Below are 20,803 nucleotides of genomic sequence, written 5' to 3' on the forward strand. Positions count from 1 at the left end.
GAGTGGCGCATTTTGCAGGTCCACAGTGTGCATGTGTACGCCACTGGAGGGGTCTCAGCTCTCCTTTTTGTCCTGCTGTTGTTGCGCAACATTCAGTTAGTTCTCATTCATAAAACGGTGAGATCACAGACCTATCTGGATATATTTTAATTTGGTGTTACAACCATTTCTCCTCTGCAATCCTCAATTCTGCATCCTCCAACTGCTCCTATTCACTCTGTTGACCGTGATTTAAACCCTTTCACTGTACTATATATTAGTTGAGCTCTGCTCAGCTGTTGCATTGGTGACGTGGTCACCATTACCACCAGTAGAATAACGATAAACACCAAATTTCTGATTTGTCAGCTGTATTTCTTGATAAACTCAGAGATAATATTTTTTTTTCTCCTGTTTAGTAGAACTTTGGCTGACAAAACAACTGTATTTCTTTATTTTCTAATAATTTACAATTTTTTAATATGTTCAATAATAACTAATATTATCTCTGAGAAAAGTTAAATAGCAGAAGTTCTCCATTATTTTTAACCTTTTTGCATCCTGGGAGTCTGGAGATAATGTGAAGGATTTGATCTCCTCTTTCTTTTACAGTAGATCCCAAGTGCCAGTAATACACTCATTTACTCATTTAAGGGGCAGACCAAATCCGTTTTGCACGTCTTATCCACTGTGGAAGCAGTATTTGAAGATCAGGCACATCATGCCACTTACTGGTCACACAGTTTATTTTTTTCTGTCCAAGCAATTTAGCACTCCTTATTTTGAATCTGTGAAGATTAGGCCTGAGTATAACAGAGTGGGGTAGATCTACCCATTGTATCTGTTTTCTGCTCAGGGTAGGTCGGACAGTCTTTCTTTCTTTTCCCGGTCTTCAGGAAGCCTGTTCAACAGCTGGGGCCTAATAGGAAAAAGAGGCCTCAACATAAGTTTAGTTTCCACTCTAGGTACCAACCTGAGTGGCCTGGAAATAAGTCTGATAAACAGGACCAGCGTATTTATCATATCAGTGAGAACACCTTAAGATCAGCTCCAACACAAACAGATAGCCGATGCAGACATTTTAAAGTCAGAGTGATGTGAGTTCTCTTTCTGGTCCCGTCAATGTTCTTGCAGCTTGTTCTGAAGCAGCTGTAATAGAGCTAAAGTCGTTGGTCTCTTAGGACAAACAGAAAGCAGAGCATTAGAATAGGCTGTTTCACAAATTCTAAAAAGTCTCTACAATGGACTGTGAGAGAAACAGTGGCTCTCCAGTCATGTTATACGGGTGATTAAATGCGGTCTTTTGTAACATTTTAATGTGATTTCTGAATTTCCTGTTTGAATCAGATCTGACGGTGAGTTTTGATCTGATCTGAAGGATTATTGCCAGTGGATTGCTGTTAAAGTTTAAAGGAAAGTTTTATCCAAAAAAGAACAAGCTTCTCTAACACTTGACTAAAAAAAGACAGAAATTGGCCTAAAATGATTACGTGTGGAGACATCAAATTACTTCTCTTCAGACGAGGCTTACAAGGGAAGCATTACTAACTCCCTGTAGGACTGTGGTGGCAAGCAGAAGATCTCCAAACCTGGGGCGCCAGGAGCAGAGGTTATCAGGGCTGAACACACAGTAGGAGTTCACATGCAGGTGAAGTGCCTCCATCACCTGCATTATCAAACACTGTATACACTTAAAGCTACTGTGTAAATTAGCTCTACTCCAGATATCACAGTCTACTGCTTTGCTTTATCTTTTCTTCCAGGTTTAATGCAAAGAGAGAAAGACTAAGAAAAGAGAGAGCTAATGAACAAAAGAGACTTTTGATGTTTAAAGCAATAGCTGGGCATTCACTGCAAAAGCAGATCTGAAAAATAAGTAAAATGTTCTTAAAATGTGTGTTTTTGTCCTAGATTTGGTAATATCTAGGACAAAAATATCACCTGCCAATGGAATGAGTATTTTGACCCCTAAAATAAGAAAATTAGACATCCTGCACTTGAATAAGACGATGGAGATGAGTTGTTATTTTAAGTGCAAAAGTCTTATTCCATTGGCAGATCATCTTATTTACCTGCTCGAATCAAGGACAGATACACTCATTTTAAGAAAATATTACCTATTTTTATTTCCATTTTTTGCAATTTTGAGGATGGGAGGAAAATAAGAATTCACTCCTAGTACAGCAAGTTGGAGCCCATCAGGGCTAATCAACTTTACAAGTTACCAATTAAAAGCCTATAAACACCAAGCTGTTAGGATTTGAGGTGGAGAAAAGATGTGCCAAGCTGTTCCCACCTCCAAATGCAGCTAGTCATGCTGCTTAATGGAGGGTTTTATGGGCATTATTCGTCCTTGTGTTCTCTAGTACATCTGTGAAATATGCTCATTGAGAGCAGATAAAACAACAGAATAACAGAAAACTGCTTCTCTCCCACATACAACAGCATGGCTCACGGAGAAAGACTTACAGCTGATGTTACTGTTTGATTTTACAGTGTGATTTAGAAAACACTGCTGCTGTCAGATAAATGCCGCCCGAAAGGCTTCAGCTCCTGCCCCCGTGTTTACAATCTGCATCAGGAGCTGCCAGGAGAATTAGCCAGCACAGAGCTGCCACCAAATGTGAGCGCCAACACGTGAGCATGCAGAGCAAACTGTGGAATAAAGGCTGCGCTCTGAGATAGTACCGGAATGTTCGCAGCCAAACAAAAGAGACAGCATAGACATATTCTTGGTTTTCAGTTTGTTTTAGTCTTCAACAGGAACAATAATAACAGTAATATCAATTGAAATGGTTGCCATATTTTGCAAAGTACTTGTTTTTCATAAGTATGTGTCAGTTGTTAAATTAGCTTGTAATTAATTGGTTCACAGCGAAGGTGTGTATAAATCTGTTAGCATGGACCGCAGAAGGCATTTGAAATTGGTCCGGTCCATCAGGCAATACTTTCAATGCCACCCTAACCCCTGATCCCACAACTGATTTGTGTCACTTGTTGCAAGCTTAACCACTTTTAGACACCAGAATGTATTGCTTTCTCAATGTGGTCTCTGAGCATGATAAATGTGGCTGCCATATATGTTACATTTTTCTTTTGTTCAGACTTTCCAGCACACATGCCCCAGATTTACTTCCACTTGCAATTGTTATATCACAGCTAACATGATAGGATATTAACAGTTTAGAAATACACGTCAAACTCACTCCTGAGTTATGCTGGATTAAGTCCCTGGCTATCCTCAAAGTACCCACTGTGATCAAAGCATCCATATGTAGTTCGTTAGCCTTAACGTTATATCGACAATGAAAAAACGTTGGAAAAAAAAACGTGTTTTGGCACAATTCCAGCAAAACTTTAGGGAACTGCAGTTGCCGTCACTTCCACGGCGTTGACTATGAACCCTCTGGGGAGGCTTCAGAAGAAAGGTCTGCTGCTCCACCTAGCTAGTATGCCGCTGTACTAAACACTAAACACCAACAACCCAGGATGTATCACTGCCGCCTCGGGTAACGAAATAGCAGTCATAAGAAGCGGCAGGTGGTTAGCGTTTGTGAGGGAAAAGCTTTGTTTACATCACATGACACAATTAGCCAATACATTTTTAGATAGAATAATTTATCACTCTTTCATTAGAGAATGCTGCTGCTACAGACAACTGAAAAGTTAACCCTAAACCTTGTGCTTTAGGCTAAGCATGCAGTCAGTTCCACCTCTGCAATAGAAAGGAACCTTTCATTTCCTGATCGCTAACCCTTTGTTGATAACGGTCATTGAATTTAGTTGGTGGGCATTGCCTTGGTAAGGAGGGCTGCCCATGAGCGGTGCTTCCAGTTCTAGCCCGGTTCCCTGCATCTGACATTGCCTGACACTGAGGACCCCTAAGGTGGGGGGACCATGAGATGTGGTCCGTCTCTGGGCTTGAGGGCCACCGTAGTTTTGCTACTAGAGTGTTGCAGGTTACAGGTGTGCCTGCTCTGCTGAACTGGAGTGTGGGTCCCCTCCCCCTTTTTTATAGGGGGAGGGGACCCACGGGGCTCAGGTCGGGGCTTAGTGCCCACAGGCCTGCACATGCTATTCCTGGCTGAGGGGGGATTCAGGGCTCACCACCTCCTCGCTGCTTGCTAATGCACCCGGCTGTGTTCAGTATGGGCTCATGGGTTTCGGCGCTGGGGGCGCTTGCTACCCGCCCCGGGAAGCTGTCTAAGGGGCGGGTCCTCTCGGGTATTGGCTGAATCTCAGCTGGGGGTTGGAGGGAGGGAGGGCTTGGGCATGTGGGCCTTTGGATCCCAGACCTGACACACACATGATTGGGGCCTGGCGGTGTTGGTAGGCTGTAGCCCCTGGTTCCTGGGGGGCTCTGCTTCATGGCCGTGGGGACTCTGTTTTGGGCTTTCCTCTGCTGTCCTCTGGGTGGGTGCGTGGTGGGCTGGCAGCCCTCTATGCAATGTGGTGCTGATGATTTCCTGGGTCTTGGGGTCCTCTCTGCTTGCTTCTGATTCTTTACTTTATTATCCTCTGGTAATAAAGTAAAAAATCTTGGTGTTATTTTTGACCAAGACATGTCATTTAAATCCCATATTAAACAGGTTTCCAGAGTTTCCTTTTTTCACCTCCGGAATATCGCCAAAATTAGAAACATTCTGTCCAGGAGTGATGCTGAAAAACTAGTCCATGCATTTGTTACTTCAAGGCTGGACTATTGTAATTCTTTACTATCAGGAAGTCCACAAAATGCAGTTCAAAGCCTTCAGCTGATCCAAAATGCTGCAGCAAGAGTTCTGATGAAAATCAACAAGAGGGATCATATTTCTCCAATTTTAGCTTCCCTTCATTGGCTTCCTGTTAAATCAAGAATAGAATTTAAAATTCTTCTTCTAACGTATAAAGCCCTTAATAATCAAGCTCCATCATATATCAGAGCTCTGATTACCCCGTATGTTCCTAACAGAGCACTTCGCTCTCAGACTGCAGGTCTGCTGGTGGTTCCTAGAGTCTCTAAAAGTAGAATGGGAGGCAGATCCTTTAGCTATCAGGCTCCTCTCCTGTGGAACCAACTCCCAGTTTTGGTCCGTGAGGCAGACACCCTGTCTACTTTTAAGACAAGGCTTAAAACTTTTCTTTTTGACAAAAATTATAACTAGTGACTCATGTTACTCTCAGCTACCTTTATAGTTTTACTGCTATAGGCTTAGGTTACTGGAGTATATCAGGATCTAATTTTCTCACTATATTGAGTTCTACTGTTCTTCAATTATGCATTATGTGTTGTCATTTCTGCTTTAACTTTTTGCTCTCTCTCTTTTCTCTTCATAGTAGGTACACCTGGTCTGGCGTTCTGTTAACTGTGACATCATCCAGAGAAGACGGCTCACCCGCTACTACCATCTAATGTAGAACAGATTACTAGATCAGTGTGTGCTTCTGTGCTTTTTTGTCTCTCTTGTTGTGTCTCTGCTCTGTCTTCTGTAACCCCAGTCGGTCGAGGCAGATGACCGTTCATACTGAGCCCGGTTCTGCCGGAGGTTTTTTTTTTCCCGTTAATGGGTGGTTTTTCTTCCCACTGTCGCTTCATGCTTGCTCAGTATGAGGGATTGCAGCAAAGCCATGTACAATGCAGATGACTCTTCCTGTGGCTCTACGGTTCCCCAGGAGTGAATGCTGCTTGTCGGGACTTTGATGCAATCAACTGGTTTCCTTATATAGGACATTTTTGACCAATCTGTATAATCTGACCCAATCTGTATAATATGATTGAACTTGACTTTGTAAAGTGCCTTGAGATGACATGTTTCATGATTTGGCGCTATATAAATAAAATTGAATTGAATTGAATTGAATTGATTCCTGGAAGGGGGATGGCGATGGCACTCTGCACCCTTCACCGAGCACAATTCATGTAACATCTACTCCACCATGATTTTCATGTTCCCACACACATTATGCAGTCATAAGGCAGTAGCTGTTTGCTCCGTAGTTCTCTCCATCAGTATAGACAGTTTTGTTCCATGTCATTGCTGCTGGTGTTGTTCTTTCATGGTCTTTTCCCTGTTTCCCCATGGTGGCAGAAAAGAGGACGTTTTTGTGGCAGATGGTTGTCGGGTTCTGTTGTCTCTGTTTTCTCTTTGTGTCTCGGTCCTCTCTCACTTTCTCTTACTCTGTCCTTGTTCTCCCTCTTCTACATAATACCTTAACTGCAATAAAATAAAACGTCAAGGGTTGAGCATCAGTGGAGGATTTATGGGTATAAAGCCTCCCTTGGTAAAGCAAATATGTTTGGTACTACAGCAGCCAGTGCACCATTCTGCTCAAATTGAAGCCGGATATGACACGGTGGGGAGAAAAAACCAGTCACTGAATTTATTTGTTTGCAATACATTTCTCACAGATTATTGACATGAGTGGTAACTGTATGGTACAGATGATGTATCTGTATCCAGCTTAAACCTATTAACTCTTAAAGTCCTCAAGATCTGCTGCAGCAGTTTGTATTATTGCAAGTAACCACTAAATTAACTCTAATACAGTGCAAAGTATGAATGAGTACACTGTTGGTATCAAGGTAAACACATTCCTGGGTGATGCATCCAATAAATAACAGTTATTAACCAAGCAAACATGTTGCAGCCTCTTCAACATTTCTGACACCTGGCTTATGCAACTGTAGACTGTATTGGCTACAGAATAAAGAAGAAATATTCTGTACTTGTATATATATTTAATTTTAGAAATTTAGGGCAATGTTTAAGGCCTCTTTAGGCCTCTTCTCTCTACATTTTGACTCACAGATGTTGTCCACAGTTATTCAGGAACATGTTTCCAGAAACCACATCTACATACCTTAGGCACATGTTGCAAGCAGAATAGAAAACATCTTCATTCTTAAATTAGAGATCAAGTTTTAATTTAGCAGGAGAATTTTTTCTCTTACTCAACCTGAAGCAAATCTGTTTCACAGAGTCCTGTGGGAGGGAATCTATCACCTGTTGCTCAATAACATTGAGAGTAATCTAATGGAAACTGTGCACATATAAAGTATAGTTCCAGGAGCTGGAGCACACACTTACGTGAGGACATAGTTGACGCTGACGATACAGTGAGGTCGGGATGAACGGCTGTTGTGCACAATAGTTGCATAACTCTGAACCCAGACCCAGCCACCTTGTTTGGCCAAGAAACGGTAGTACCTTGTGGTGACCTGTCCTTTCACCAGCACTGCAGAGAGAGAAGAAAGGAGTCAGCCATGTGGGGATGATCTTCACACACAGTGCAACTACAGCAGGTTTGAGGGGTGTTTACGCCGAAGCCTCTCAAAGCAAACAGAAATAAGCTATATAAGAAATCAATATGATATTATTAACCTGATACAATGAAATAAAAAACAATAAAAATGTAATACATGCAACACTATTTTTTAAACTGCAACACCTTTCATCTCCACAGAAGAAAATTTACTGGAAGCTAAATCCAAACTTACTTACACAAATGATGTGCGCAGCGCAGGTGGAAGGAGTCACAGCTGTGGACATGATGATAGAGAGTCTTCTCTATAAGATCCTGAGGCTCGTAGCCTGTTAGCTCTGCAACCCTGAGCAACACATGCCACAAAAGAAAGCTTTTCATCACATGAAATGATCCACTCCACGAGGAGCTGCTGCTTCTTCTGAGAAGACAGACAATCACAGCTTTGATAACAGTTTCATCTCCTTATTAAAAATACAAGTAATGGTACTCGCATTGTCTCAGGACAGCAGGTCAACACGTTATACAGTAATTATTGTGATATAAGTAAGATGCTACAGTCACACAGCTCCACAAATACCCTTTTGGGTATGCAAAAGGTAAACGGACTGAATTTGCCTTTCAACTCATACTGACCACTCATAGCATTTGACTCTAGAGCCACATTTACCAAATCACACACATTAACACACACACGTTCAGAAGCTGATCGGTAGGCAAGTTGCTGGAAGCTGCAATAAAAACCGCACCTTTCTGATTACAAAACAATGACTCCACCCTCTGTGCTCATCAGATCAGTAACAGTATATGAGACCGAGCGTACCGTGAGTCGAGGAAGATGAGCTTCATGTCCAGGCTGGCTCTGAACATGAACATGTTGCTGTGGAGTTTGATTTCTGTCACAGCGCTGGGAGGCAGCGAGTGACCGACGGCCACCAGGCCGATGTTCTGGTAGCAGCCGTCAAACGGAGACATATCCAGGCTGTACTGACGGATCTTCAGGTAGCCGCTGCAGTGGATCACCTGAGCCAGAGAAGTCCCACACAGAACAACACATCAGGCCTGTTACCTCAGAGGAATGACAGTGTGGTAATGATCAACATTTTAATGACTTCATTAATAACAATTATAATAAATGTGCCAGACCTCCTACTTGCTGATCACTAGCGATAATGACGACGCTTCTCTGTCTCTACTGAGGCGGAAAGTGTCATGTAAACATGTAAACATGTAAACGTTCTGCAGCGGGCATCAGCACACATGATCTTTAATGTCTATTAACAAAATACAAAACTAGATATCAAATGCACCCGAATAAATAACTAATCTAGTATTTAGGTATTTATGATGCATTACATTTTTGATGGTAAATTTTCAGTTTATAATTCAGAAGATAATAGTTTATAGTAAATAGTCATTATGCAAACTTTTGGTTTACTACCTTTTAAACATAATTAAATCATAGTGAAGCATGTCAAAACGGATTATTTTAGTACAATAATGTATACTAAAGTAATATTTATAAATACAATAAACTAGACCATGAAGTGTTATTGTGACTCTGTTTCATATATGTGAGCTTTTTTCCATTTTTTTCTCTAAGAGTAAAAATGGTCTGAAACAAAATACACAGATATGCTTTACTTCTTATATTGTTAGTTGTAAGGCTAAATATTTTAAGGAGGCAGAGAGTAATACTATTGATGTTTTAAGTCCCAACTTAAAGCTGATGCAGGGAGCTTGGATTTAAGGGTTTGTGGATTTTTCCATCGGTTATTGAGAAGGGTATAAATAATTTGCAATATGTCATTTTTAGTAAAGCATAACACAAAAACAGATTAATTAGATTGTCATAGTTGACTCTCCTTTTATGTCTTGCCCATCTCATTGCCTGGAAGAAACATTTCTTGGTTCAATGAAAGGAATAATTTAAATCTAAACCATCAAAGAATTTTGGGCTTAATTGTATCTTTTTCATTTTTCATAGTCTCTTGAGACCCTAACAGAGCCCTTTTGTTCTGGATCCTGTTGCCTTACTGAGGGTCTGCTCATCCCTTCAGGGTGCCAGTTAGACCAAAGAATGAGAAGCCTGGCTGTGTTGTGATGGCTTTACCAGTGTGAATGTTGTACCTTGTAGCCTCCACAGGTGAGACCAGCATTTCTTTTGGCCAGGACACATTTCATTCTAAGGAAGAAGGAGCGCTCCATCTCATACTCTGCATAAACGTAGAAACAGTGAAGTCATTCATGTTGGCAGCGACATGTTTTGCAGAGCTGCACAGCGGCTGGAGGGATCACCTTGTACGAAATGGGAATGGTAAGGCTGATGGGCTGTGAGGACGGCTGTCATCTCATCGTGGTCTGCTGGATGGATGTACTCATAAATGCTGTTTCCCGTTAACTCTACCTGTGGAAGGGAAGACTGGGCTCAGCGCTGGAACGGAACGGAGCCGTTGGATCATGTTATGCTAAGAAAAACGAACCTGTGACAGGCCCAGGTGCACCGACGCTGTCTCTGATATGTACATTATTTTCCCATCTGGAGCAACCACAAAAATGAATCCATCTAATGTCTGGACAGAAAAAAATGAAAGAATGGATCATTATTATAAGAACAAGAATATTTTCTTCTTTTCAAAAAACAACATAAGTCAAGTGTTTTGCATATTGCTAAAATTTCAGCGCAGCTGCCATAGCAGGACTAACAGCAGTAGAGCTGCCGAAAGAATAAGGCACTAAAGACTGGCACAGGGGCACAGGACAATGTTGGCTCAACTAGAAGGGATTAACCATCTTTAGAAAATGTATTTATTTATTTATTTATTTATAAAAGGGCCTTTTGATCTCCCTTAACAATGTAATATACATTTAAGTTTTCCCTACTATTATTACTGTTGTTGAATTGTAGAACAACAATTAAAAAGGAACAACGCAGGTCTTGTTGATGATAGTTCGGCGATCTTCGTTAGTAGAAAATCTTGCCCAAAAATTTATATTGCATGACTATTTCAGGAGCTTGAAACATCAGCTTTTTAATATCAGCATTAATATAATGTTCTTAGATCAAGCATAAAAACTGCTCTCATCTTTTAGACACTGAGGAAGCTATGCCTCTGATTTGCTGGCCCATGTCCATCGTTGTTCATCTTTTAACCCCAAGAGTTTAAGAGTCCTGCAGTCAGGTGATCATTTTTTGAATTATTTACTGTAAAATAGTTTCTTCTTCATCTCTAACACTGACTCTTTTATTTCCTTCACGTAACATTTGGTAGACCTCCTGATGTGCATTAACTTCTCACATTTAATATTAGTCAGCATTGGAGTCGTTTCACTGCCTGTCTGCAGAGGTCTAGACTTCCTTTGAACGCCACAGTTAGAGAAGGTTTACTCTGTAAAAAGCTTTAAGTACCAAAGTTAAAGTGGGTCAGTCAGAAATATTGCCATCATATTTTTACCATTCCCATTTTATTTCAGGCAGCCTTATTCACAGATTACTTGGAATGATGCTGCTATTTGTTAAAATATTGAAAATTATTATTTAATTGAAAATGAAATGAGAATTTTTTTTCAAACTGAAAGTCTGCTGTTACAATTACACCAAACTGTTGAATTTCTGTGAATTTTCTGATTTGATTATTTTTTGTATAATTGCTCACTTGCAATTTTTAGTATTTGTGTAAATATTAGTTACCTGTGAAAACCGTTGATGGAATAGAAACTCTGTGGTTAGTCCTAAAACCCCCTCACACATTACTTGATGTAAATACTTGTTTAGCAAACTGCCTATTAGCATGGCTATCAGCGCGGTCACTTCACCTCTCTCAGAAGTCCTCTCCTTCCAGCAGTGAGGTCTGCTTGGTGAATGTCTGATTAGTAAATCTGTCGGACCAGTACCAGGCAACCCCTGCTTTACTTTCTTTTTTCTTTTTTTGTTAGCCTGGAGCCCTACAGACGCGCTCCATTGTGTTGCTGCTGATTTGAGAGGGGGAGTAGGAGACGCAGGACCTGTGCGTGACCAGGAATGTGTTCAACTCATTTCACCCTCAAAGCAAGGAGAATGAAGGCAGCAGGAGGCAGATGGTGACAGCTACTGAGCCACAGCACACACAAACACGGCCCAGCCAGCATGGCTGAATAATAATAATAATAATCACAATAATGATAATAATAATAATAATCACAATAATAATAATAATCAGTAATAATAATAATAATCACAATAATAATAACATCAATAATAATAATAATAATCACAATGATAATAAAATCAATAATAATAATAATAATAATAATAATAATAATAATAATAATAATAATAATAATAATCACAGTAAAAAATAACAATAATAAATAACTAATTATATGAAATAAATAAATAAATATTTCATGGAGCCCTCCAGCAGTACCTGTAGGAGGTGGGAGCCTAATTCCTGGCTGACACCATCCAGGGAGCTGCGGCTCACATGACCCCAGGATTCTCCAAGGCCTGCAGGAAAATCAGTTATTAGTACACAGAACTGTGACTGGGTCCAAAGACGCGGATGTTGATTCAGCAGGTTGTCTATGAATCTGCTCTAACACGAAGAAAAATCAGTCAGTTACTGTGACAAAATGTAAAACACACTCAGCTCTGCGCCCGAATGATATTAGAATAAAAGCAAGGGAACCGCTTTGGGTTGGACTGTAAAGCTCCCTGAAGGGCAGCGCTGCCACCTACAGTGTGAATGAACCCAATATGAGGACAGAAGCCGGCCCGCTTCTCTCAACGAGCTTTGTTTTGATTTGGTTAGGATCTACGGCCACCGCAACAATTACAGACGCCCAGTCCGAAAAGAACCAGAGATCTGCGGCGGAGAAGAGGCCTGCGAGAGAACCGAGCCCTTCCCGCGGCGGTACCAGCGGCGGTACCAGCGGCGGTACCAGCGGCGGCGCCTTCAGACGCAGATCCCGCTCTGAGCGGCTGGTCAGAGAAAAACAGCATTAAGGAAAGAAGCCCAGAGAGAGAGAGAGAAAACTACAGGCGGTGGCTTCATGAAAGAGAAAATATTTCATCAAGCCGCCCAGTATAACAACAACAACAACAATAATAATAATAATAATAATAATAATAATAATAATAATAATAATAATAATAATAATAATAATAATAATAATAATAATAATAATAATAATAATAATAACAATAATAATAATAATAATAATAATAATAATAATAATAATAATAATAATAATAATAATAATCACCTAGAAACAGACTGAACTATCAACGCTTTCTACGGTAATAATTCACGTTAAACGTTATGAAATTAAATTAACTTATCTTTACAACCTACTATATTTATTAACCTACTACTATAAATCCTAAATGTATAAAATGCAAGTGTTTAACTAAGCAAAAAGCAAAAGACTAAAAAAAGGAGCATTATACTGCCATTAACGTGGTGGAATAAAGTCAATACATTTATTTATAAAAGATCAGAAATGGAAAACCTGCTTATAGAATATAATTCTGAGTTTAAAAAATACACGCAAACACTTTTGATAAGGAAATAGTACCCCACATGATAGACAAAGCAAAACCCTTTAAAGGGCATTTTGGTTATAAATGCATTGTTAACGGAATTGAGTGTTTTTATGGACATTATCCAGATTATAATGGTATAAAGTCAGGGTAAAGGAGCTCAGTGGGCCTGGAACACGCCGTGGTTCTGGTTCTGCTCATCCAACCCAGTAGATTTAGCCTTTTCCTTCCCCAACAAGAACCGAGCTCAGACTCACGACCAGACCTGATTGACTTCAGAAAAGGAAGAAAACTCGAGACGCGTTTTTATTGTTTTTACTTTTTAATCACCCTTTAGCTAATTGAATCATCTCGAAGTGTTGCAATAATTAGGATCAGCCAAGTTGGCATGTGGGAATAATTTCACCGTAGAACAAAGCGACACATCTGGACGCTCTAATAGCATCCGAAAACAAGAAATCTAAATTTAATGAAGGAACTCTTATTTTTCTGTCCCGTTCCGCGGCCTCCTTCCAACCAACGCTCCGGTATAAGCAGAAATACTGCGGAGCCGGGATTTAGATTTCTATCTGAATCATCGCAGCATCGTTGGTTCCCCATCAGCAAGCTCCACATGTTCCTGGACCACTATATATATATATATATATATATAGATATATATATATAGATATATATATAGATATATATATATATATATATATATATATATATATATATATATATATATATATATATATATTGTTTAGTTTAGGCTAACTTGCTAGACTGAACCCTGGAGTTTGTTCAAAGTCTCAGGCCTCTCTAAACGACCAAAAAGCCGCAGACATGTTGCTGTTTCTATTTACCTTTTATAGTAAATGGCTTGTACTCGTACAGCGCTTTAACTATAGTCCGACGGAGGAAGGGGCATGCCGAAAATGATTTGAACCTAGTCGGTGGAGTTAACAAGCCGTCTGGCCCGTTTTGAGCGGCTTTAGCGCCTTGTAGGCCGTTGCCACTGTTCTAAGCGTCCATCTGCGCTGATGAGCTGCAGGTCTCTGAGGCTGGGGGCTCCTCGCTAATAAAATGCATCTGACACAGTTTTACACCAGCGAGCTGCTAACAGCTGCACTGGTCGGAGGAAACTGCCTCCTTATAAACAGACCATTTCTTGGAGAACAGCTAGTTTGGTGTGTTCTGCGGCGTGTGGCGGACGGCTCGCTGCCGGGCCGCTTACCTTCAGGAAGCACGGTCCTCATCTTCAGGTAGCTGCTTGTCAGGCGGATGATGGAGGCTTTGTCCAGCTGGGAGGTGATGGCAGAGGGAAGCGGCAGCAGCTTGGCCAGTTCATAAAACTCACTGTTTTCCTTCTCCCGACGTGTCCGGGCCGCATTTTTGGATTTCTCCTTCATGTTAGCCGTGTGGTCCGGTCCGGTCCGGTCCGGTCCGGTCTCCTGTGAGTCGGTGTGCCTTTACAGCGCGTGTAGTTGTCCCATGTCCTGCTCTGGAAGCGGCGCGCGCTCTCTCCCCGTGCCCGGCCTAAATTCCACAGCAGCCGGCGCGCGGACCCCTCTTCATGATTACAGGTGATCCGCTACCTGAGAGACCCATGGGACCCGGCTACTTCCTGGAGTTCATAGGGGTTACAGTCAGCTGAGGTGGCCCAGAAGCACGGTTAACTCACACTGGGATCCATACCTTGTGTTAAACAGAACTGAACAGCCGCAGAAAAGGCCAGAAAGGAAAAAGACAAAAAAAAAAAAAAAAAAAAAAAAATCAAATACACATTTGTTGCCAATTTACAACTGTAGGTTGGTTATTTGAATAGAAATACATAAAAAAGTTGAGCATCCAAGCAGAACTAGAGGTAAACACGAGATCATACATTGACAGACACTTGTTAGAATGAAACTGAATATATCACAAAAAAAAAAAAAAAAAAATCTGTTACCTCAACGCAGACACTATCAACAATTTCTACTGGAAGGCCTATTGGACTCGGCGGTATCCGCACAGAACCCCCAGCCAGCGCAATGTTCCCTGACCATCCATCCTGTGGGATTCTGTGATCAGCAGCACAGCTCCAGCTTCATCTGCAGCACGCTGCGGGACACGCCCACTGAGGACAAGCCTGCTGCTATTGGACGATTGCTTGCGCTCAGAGAATGTCTATTGGTTATTCATTAAAACAATGGTCGGTCATTGGTTGGGGAAATATTCACCTCTATGTTCAAGGTGATGAAGTCAGACCACCGGCCACTCTGTGTTATTTTTCGTTTCAAAGAAAACGGTATGTAGAACTCTTTTATATAAATTAAATGACTATTTATTCATTTTCTTTGAACAAATACCAGCATTTATTTAATATTGCGTTTAAGTCGTTTACCAATGTGATTTTTTTTTTTGGGGGGGGGGGGGGGGGGTGCTCAAACATTTGGCCATTATGTCTTTGAGTTGTAACATGGAGGCATTTATGATTTTGGTATCTTATTGTTTAATATGTAGCTACATCTGAGATCTATGTAAAACCATGCGTTGTTACATTTACTAGCACTAATATTTATATGTCTCTTCCATAAAAGCGTTGCTTTGTCTTTTTCATCTTCTTATTATTAATTTAGGGTGAAATTGTGATCATTGACCTTAAGCATTCACTGAGCAAATGAGCCAGTCATTTCATGCACACTGCAAAACAGAGTAGAGACTTTAGAAAACTTCTTTTTCTCACACTTCTGTTGCACTCTTCGCTCCTGGGTGTTGGAGACTCTCGATAATGGCATCCAGCTCTGTTTGGGAATAAACTCTCAGATTGCTGCAGGCCTACGAAAATAGTTTCAGTTTACAACGTATCCAGATAACCAGGCCGCACATGTGGAAAAAAAAAAAAAAAAAAAAACAGAGCGAAAATACTCCAGAAGATTAATTCTCCATGCAGCGAGGACGGACAAGCGTGCAGTCACAATCAGCTGGAGTGTGAAAAGATCATTCTCATTAAGCGAATATAAAGAACTAAATGATCGCGGTAAATATTGTGAATTACTTTTCTTGGCAGAATGCAGATTCGTTAACTCCTTTCTTATTTACATATACTAGAAATAGGCCGGTCTATCCTTTGCGCTCAGATTGACAGGGGCCCAGATTAAAACGAGACCTTCATGATTCTTCCCAAACAAATGGGTTTATCTCAGGCGGGCCATTTGACGAAGTCAGAGCTACAATTTATTTTAATTTTTGAATTGATAATCATTCCCAAAATATGGAAATTAAAACACATAAAAACATAAAAAAATAGCTTAGTTGAAAGAAGCAGATTTCTAATCTGCCCTTTTTGTGACGACTGAAAACATAATTATTGACAACCAAAAAACAAAGAAAAAATTATATATATATATATATATATATATATATATATATATATATATATATATATATATATATATATATATATATATATATATATATATGTTACAAATTTCAAATGTCTTTCAAGGTAATTTTTCTGTCAGGGCGTTATAAAATATTGAGGTATTCATCAAGTTCTACATTTATTTTAATCTGGGAATCAAAATTATTTAATATTTACTTAATCAGAAATGAAGCTAACTTGGAAAAGCTGGGTGTGAAAAACTGCACGCCAGAACTCGGTATTGGTGGAGGAATTTTGACTTGCTCTTCTTTGCAACTTTGCTTACATGACCCAGTTTTGGCCAAGCCTCAGCTGCCAGACAGATGGCCTCTCATTTAACTCTAATAGTTTGGTGTAGGGCTGCACGGTGGAGCAATATGTAGCACTGTTGCTTTTCAGCACAAAGAAGTCCCACAGTCCAAAAACACCACTGCTAGGCTAACTGGCTCTCTAATTTTAATGAGCTATTAGTGTGTGTGTGTGTGTGTGTGTGTGTGTGTGTGTGTGTGTGTGTGTGTGTGTGTGTGTGTGTGTGTGTGTGTGTGTGTGTGTGTGTGTGTGTGTGTGTGTACGGTTGTCTTGTGGGTTCTGTGCTGCCCTGTGATGGACTGGCGACCTATCCAGGGTGGATCCTGCCTCTTGTCTATTGATCACTGAAAGACGGTAGGATGGAAGGAAGGGAGGAATGGATGGATAGACTTTGGTATAAGGGAAACTGGTAGCTGATACAATGACTCCAGGTGCTGATGTCCCGTGGGTGCAAAAGAAGAACCTCCAATCATCATCCCTCTCTCACTATGCTTGCCAGCTGGTATTTGTTCTGTGTTGGGTTTTTGTCAAACCTAAGACTACATCCAAGCATCGCTCTTTTGGTAAGATCTCTGCAACAGATTCTGTCCCAGAAGTTCTGAGGCTGATTTGAATGGAGTGCCATGTACTTTAGAGGGAATAGTTTTTTGTTTGTTTTTCCAGGCAATCTTATCCAAATAAAAGACTTAGCCAGACTTTATTCAACTGCACATTCACAACATACATGAGAGCGAAATTTCAAGGCTCCGAATAAAAACAGAAGACAAAAGAGAAACATTCTAAATATAAGTATGTGTCATTTGCCAGGAACGTAGAAGCAAACCAAAAAGACATTTTATACGTATAGAAAAGTTATGTGTTAAACAACCTGAACAGTGCAAGTACTCGCGTCAGCAAAATGTGCTGCAACAAAGAACAATGAATGTAGATAGTACAGTTAGTCGGTGCAATACAGTTCACTGCAGAGGTGGGTAGTAACTAGTTACATCCACTCAGTTACATTTACTGAGTTAATTTCTTGAACCGAATGTACTTCTAGGAGTAGTTTTACTGCACTGTACTTCTTACTTTTACTTGAGTAATTATTATGACGAAGTAGCACTACTCTTGTACTTGAGTAAATGTCTACTCTGTCCACTTAGAGTCACTTCACTGAATAAAGAACAAACTTGTTTCCGCCAAAAATGCACCAGAGAGACACACACCTACAGTTTATATTAAGGTATGCACTTTGTTCACAAGCTTTGTTGTTTTAAAGGTATTTTCTATCAGCCATTTACAGGTCAAGTAACCATACAGTAAACAGTAGATATTTTTATTGGAAGTACTATGCACTGTCCTAACTTACTGTATATACATTAACTGCTTTGTTTCGCAAGTTTTATGTTGAAAAAACATTGTTTAGAAAAGCGCTTCTTCTGCCTGAATTTATTACTTTATAATAGTTATTATCTGTAAATTTCATGTTAGTCATTAAAATACCAGAATTTGCATATAATTTAATATGTTTGCCCAACCAATTACATAACTTTTAAATATTTACTCAGTACTTGAGTGGCATTCTTACCAAGTACCTTTGTTGTGGCATTGCACATGTTTTTAAGTTATTTAATATTTAATAAATTATTCTCAGGCTGTTAGGTATTGTCCGGTGAATATCAGCCCAAACAGCTGATATTAGGACAATAGTTGAAAAAGTGGTTTGAGAACTGGCATTCTTTTAACAGCAAACTCTACTCACATATGGAATAAAGGAGTGACAATTTTTCTTCAAGTATAAGAATTTATTGACAGAAATAAAATGAACTTCCAGAGAACATCACTACAGAATGCTTATCTGAATTAATACTATACTTCAATCAACAGATTCTCTCTACTATGCTAGTGAAAATCAACTAAAACTACTAAGCAAAATTAAGATAAAAAGAAGCTAAGGAACTACGTACACACAAAATAACAAAAGGACAAAATCAAACAGTTGAAAACCATCATCAGAATGATTCAGTGAATCTTGGTTCACTGCAGATACAAGTGAGAAAACCAGAGTTCATCTTGAAGAATGTGGAATGAGGTTAAATTATCTTAACTAATTTAGAACAACATTTGATATGTGTTCAACCAATTCACAATGCAAATCCTGAATTAGACAAAACATTACTTGAGGATATAACATTTTAAAGAATGATTTACAAAATAAAAACCAATAACCCTTAGGACACTTGATTTTTAGTAATGTAATTATCTCTCCTGGAAATAATTCAGACTCAAATCGATAACGTAGGAAGCTAGACGGTGCTGTAGCTTATGATCGATCGGAAATGACGTATCTTGGCGCGTCCTGGCTGTGTTTACATTACCTTGATGAGTTAAGTTTTAACCTAATGTTACATGAAACACCATTAAATCGACATTATTGTTCCTTATTAACCTCCTATTAACTACTAGAGTAGTAGCGAGTTATTAGAGAAGCTAATTTTAAGACATATTTTGATGATGATACAGCAGAATCTCTGTCTAGAGCAGGGGTGTCAAACTCATTTCTATATGGGGCCACTTTGGCGTCATGAAGTCATTTAAAGGGCCGGTTGCACGTGTTTAGACGATACTTTTCATTCCATAATTTCATTCCAGTTCACATAGAAGTATAAAAAAATGCACAGTAACATGAAAGTAGCAACCTTAGGCCCAGTTTATACAGTTTATCTGCAAAAAAAGTTGATATTGGAGTGAGCTACACTTTAAGTTAGCCACTTCATACACTTTAAAAGGATATATGCCTCTACTTTATGACATGATATGCCTTTGTTTGGCTCTTGAGGGCCGGATAATTTACCTTGACGGGCCGGATTCGGCCCGCGGGCCTTGAATTTGACACCTGTGGTCTAGAGGTTGGTTTGTTTTGCATGATATGCAACGCTGATGGGGGGGAGGGGGGTGCGTTCGCACAGCTCTTTAGCTACGCTGGGTAAATACCTTATTTTGCGCTAAACTTTTTTACTCCATTGTGATACAAGGAAATCGGGGAAATTTCTGGTGACAGCCAGGGGACAGGTCATCCAAAACGGGGACTGTCCCGGGAATCGGGGGCATCTGGTCACCCTAGGGTAAAGCTGGTCTGGGGCAGTTAGCATGCGGCTAGCTCAGAGGGAAACTTCCCGTGAACCCCGGCCTCGGTTGCACTTTCCAAGGGTTCCAATGGCTGCGTTCGGGCTGTGAAACATGGGGACCTCCACACATCCTTCCCAGTGTGCCTGTGTCCTTAGGCTTCCTGTGCGGGCCTGCTCAGTTTGCAGCGGGTGACTTCAGGTCAGCCGTTCTCTTATCTCGGCCGAGCCGCAGGACACTGCTCCATGCCGTCTCGACTCAACTTCCCTACAATACCTGAGAAAGGTTACAAACAGCCTGTTTCCATGGGAGTCGGCTGTTCAAGTGCCAATGTTGGAAAAGGGTAGGGATGCACTTAGCTTGGCCGACCATGGGGTTTGTGGGTCTGTCCAGTGTGGAGGCTTTCACAGCCCACAGGCAAATAGAAAGATGAGGGAGAGAGAGTTTAGCTTTGTTGCGGTGCCACCTGCTGTAAGGGGCAGTCCATGCCTGTAAAAGTCTCAAAGTTCACGTGGCTTTCAACTTACAGTTTGATTTATCCAACATGGCTGAAAGCACAAGACTTTTTACTCTTACTTGAGTGATTTCTTGGTTGGGTACTTTTTACTTTGACGAGTAAAAATTGGTTAAAGTAGTGCTACTCTTACTTGAGTAAAGATTCTGGCTACTCTAGCCACCTCTGGCTCACAGTGACCATGTAAATTACTAGTTTGTCTGGGGGGATTATTGGGAGTTTAGCAGTCTTATGACATGTGGAATGAAGCTGTAGAGGAACTGGTTGTTCTGCATTTGAAGCTGCTGAACCTCTTGCCAGAGGGCAGCAGACTGGATAGTCCATGATGGTGGTGGGAGGGGACTTTTATGGTTGTCTGAGCCCTGGTCAGGCAGCACCTGCGAGCAGTGTCATTAATGAAGGGAAGCACTGTCCTGATGATCCTCTTCGCTGTCCTCACCACTCTACACAGATACTTTCCCCTTTCTCCCATGCACAACACTGGCATCATTTCAACTTGCCACCAGAGGGGACAGACATCTGTAGAAATCCTGGAACTTATGCTATACTTCTTTTACAAGAGAATTTCCCCAGTGTGGAATCAATACAGGATATTCTATTCTATTCTATTCTATTCTATTCTATTCTATTCTATTCTATTCTATTCCAAACAAGCACAGTTGGTGACCATTTTTCTAACTGTCCTGTTTAAAACCTGTCAAAGCTTAGTGAGGCCTGCAGAGTGTAAGAGAGAGCTCTCGTTTCTCCT

The 20,803-nt window shown here is 40.5% G+C and overlaps 1 protein-coding gene across 2 annotated transcripts; it reads right to left on the reverse strand.

Moving 5' to 3' along the window:
* Positions 1 to 5,833: 5,833 nt before the first annotated feature.
* Positions 5,834 to 14,312, reverse strand: LOC118558195 (single-minded homolog 1). Of its 2 annotated transcripts, XM_036128692.1 has the most exons (9): positions 13,959 to 14,312; positions 11,628 to 11,707; positions 9,705 to 9,794; positions 9,520 to 9,628; positions 9,352 to 9,437; positions 8,045 to 8,244; positions 7,461 to 7,567; positions 7,047 to 7,194; positions 6,155 to 6,173 (listed from the first exon to the last, which is right to left on the reverse strand). In XM_036128692.1, the coding sequence occupies exons 1-9, from the start codon at positions 14,131 to 14,133 to the stop codon at positions 6,170 to 6,172; spliced, it is 999 nt and encodes a 332-aa protein (XP_035984585.1). In that variant the 5' UTR covers positions 14,134 to 14,312; the 3' UTR covers positions 6,155 to 6,169. The 2 variants fall into 2 exon arrangements, with proteins under 2 accessions (XP_035984579.1, XP_035984585.1); XM_036128686.1 differs by having other exon boundaries at positions 5,834 to 7,194; positions 7,457 to 7,567.
* Between the last annotated feature and the right edge of the window lie 6,491 nt (positions 14,313 to 20,803).

Source organism: Fundulus heteroclitus, chromosome 3, assembly GCF_011125445.2.
Source record: "Fundulus heteroclitus isolate FHET01 chromosome 3, MU-UCD_Fhet_4.1, whole genome shotgun sequence".
In the NCBI taxonomy this organism is placed as follows: Eukaryota; Metazoa; Chordata; class Actinopteri; order Cyprinodontiformes; family Fundulidae; genus Fundulus; species Fundulus heteroclitus.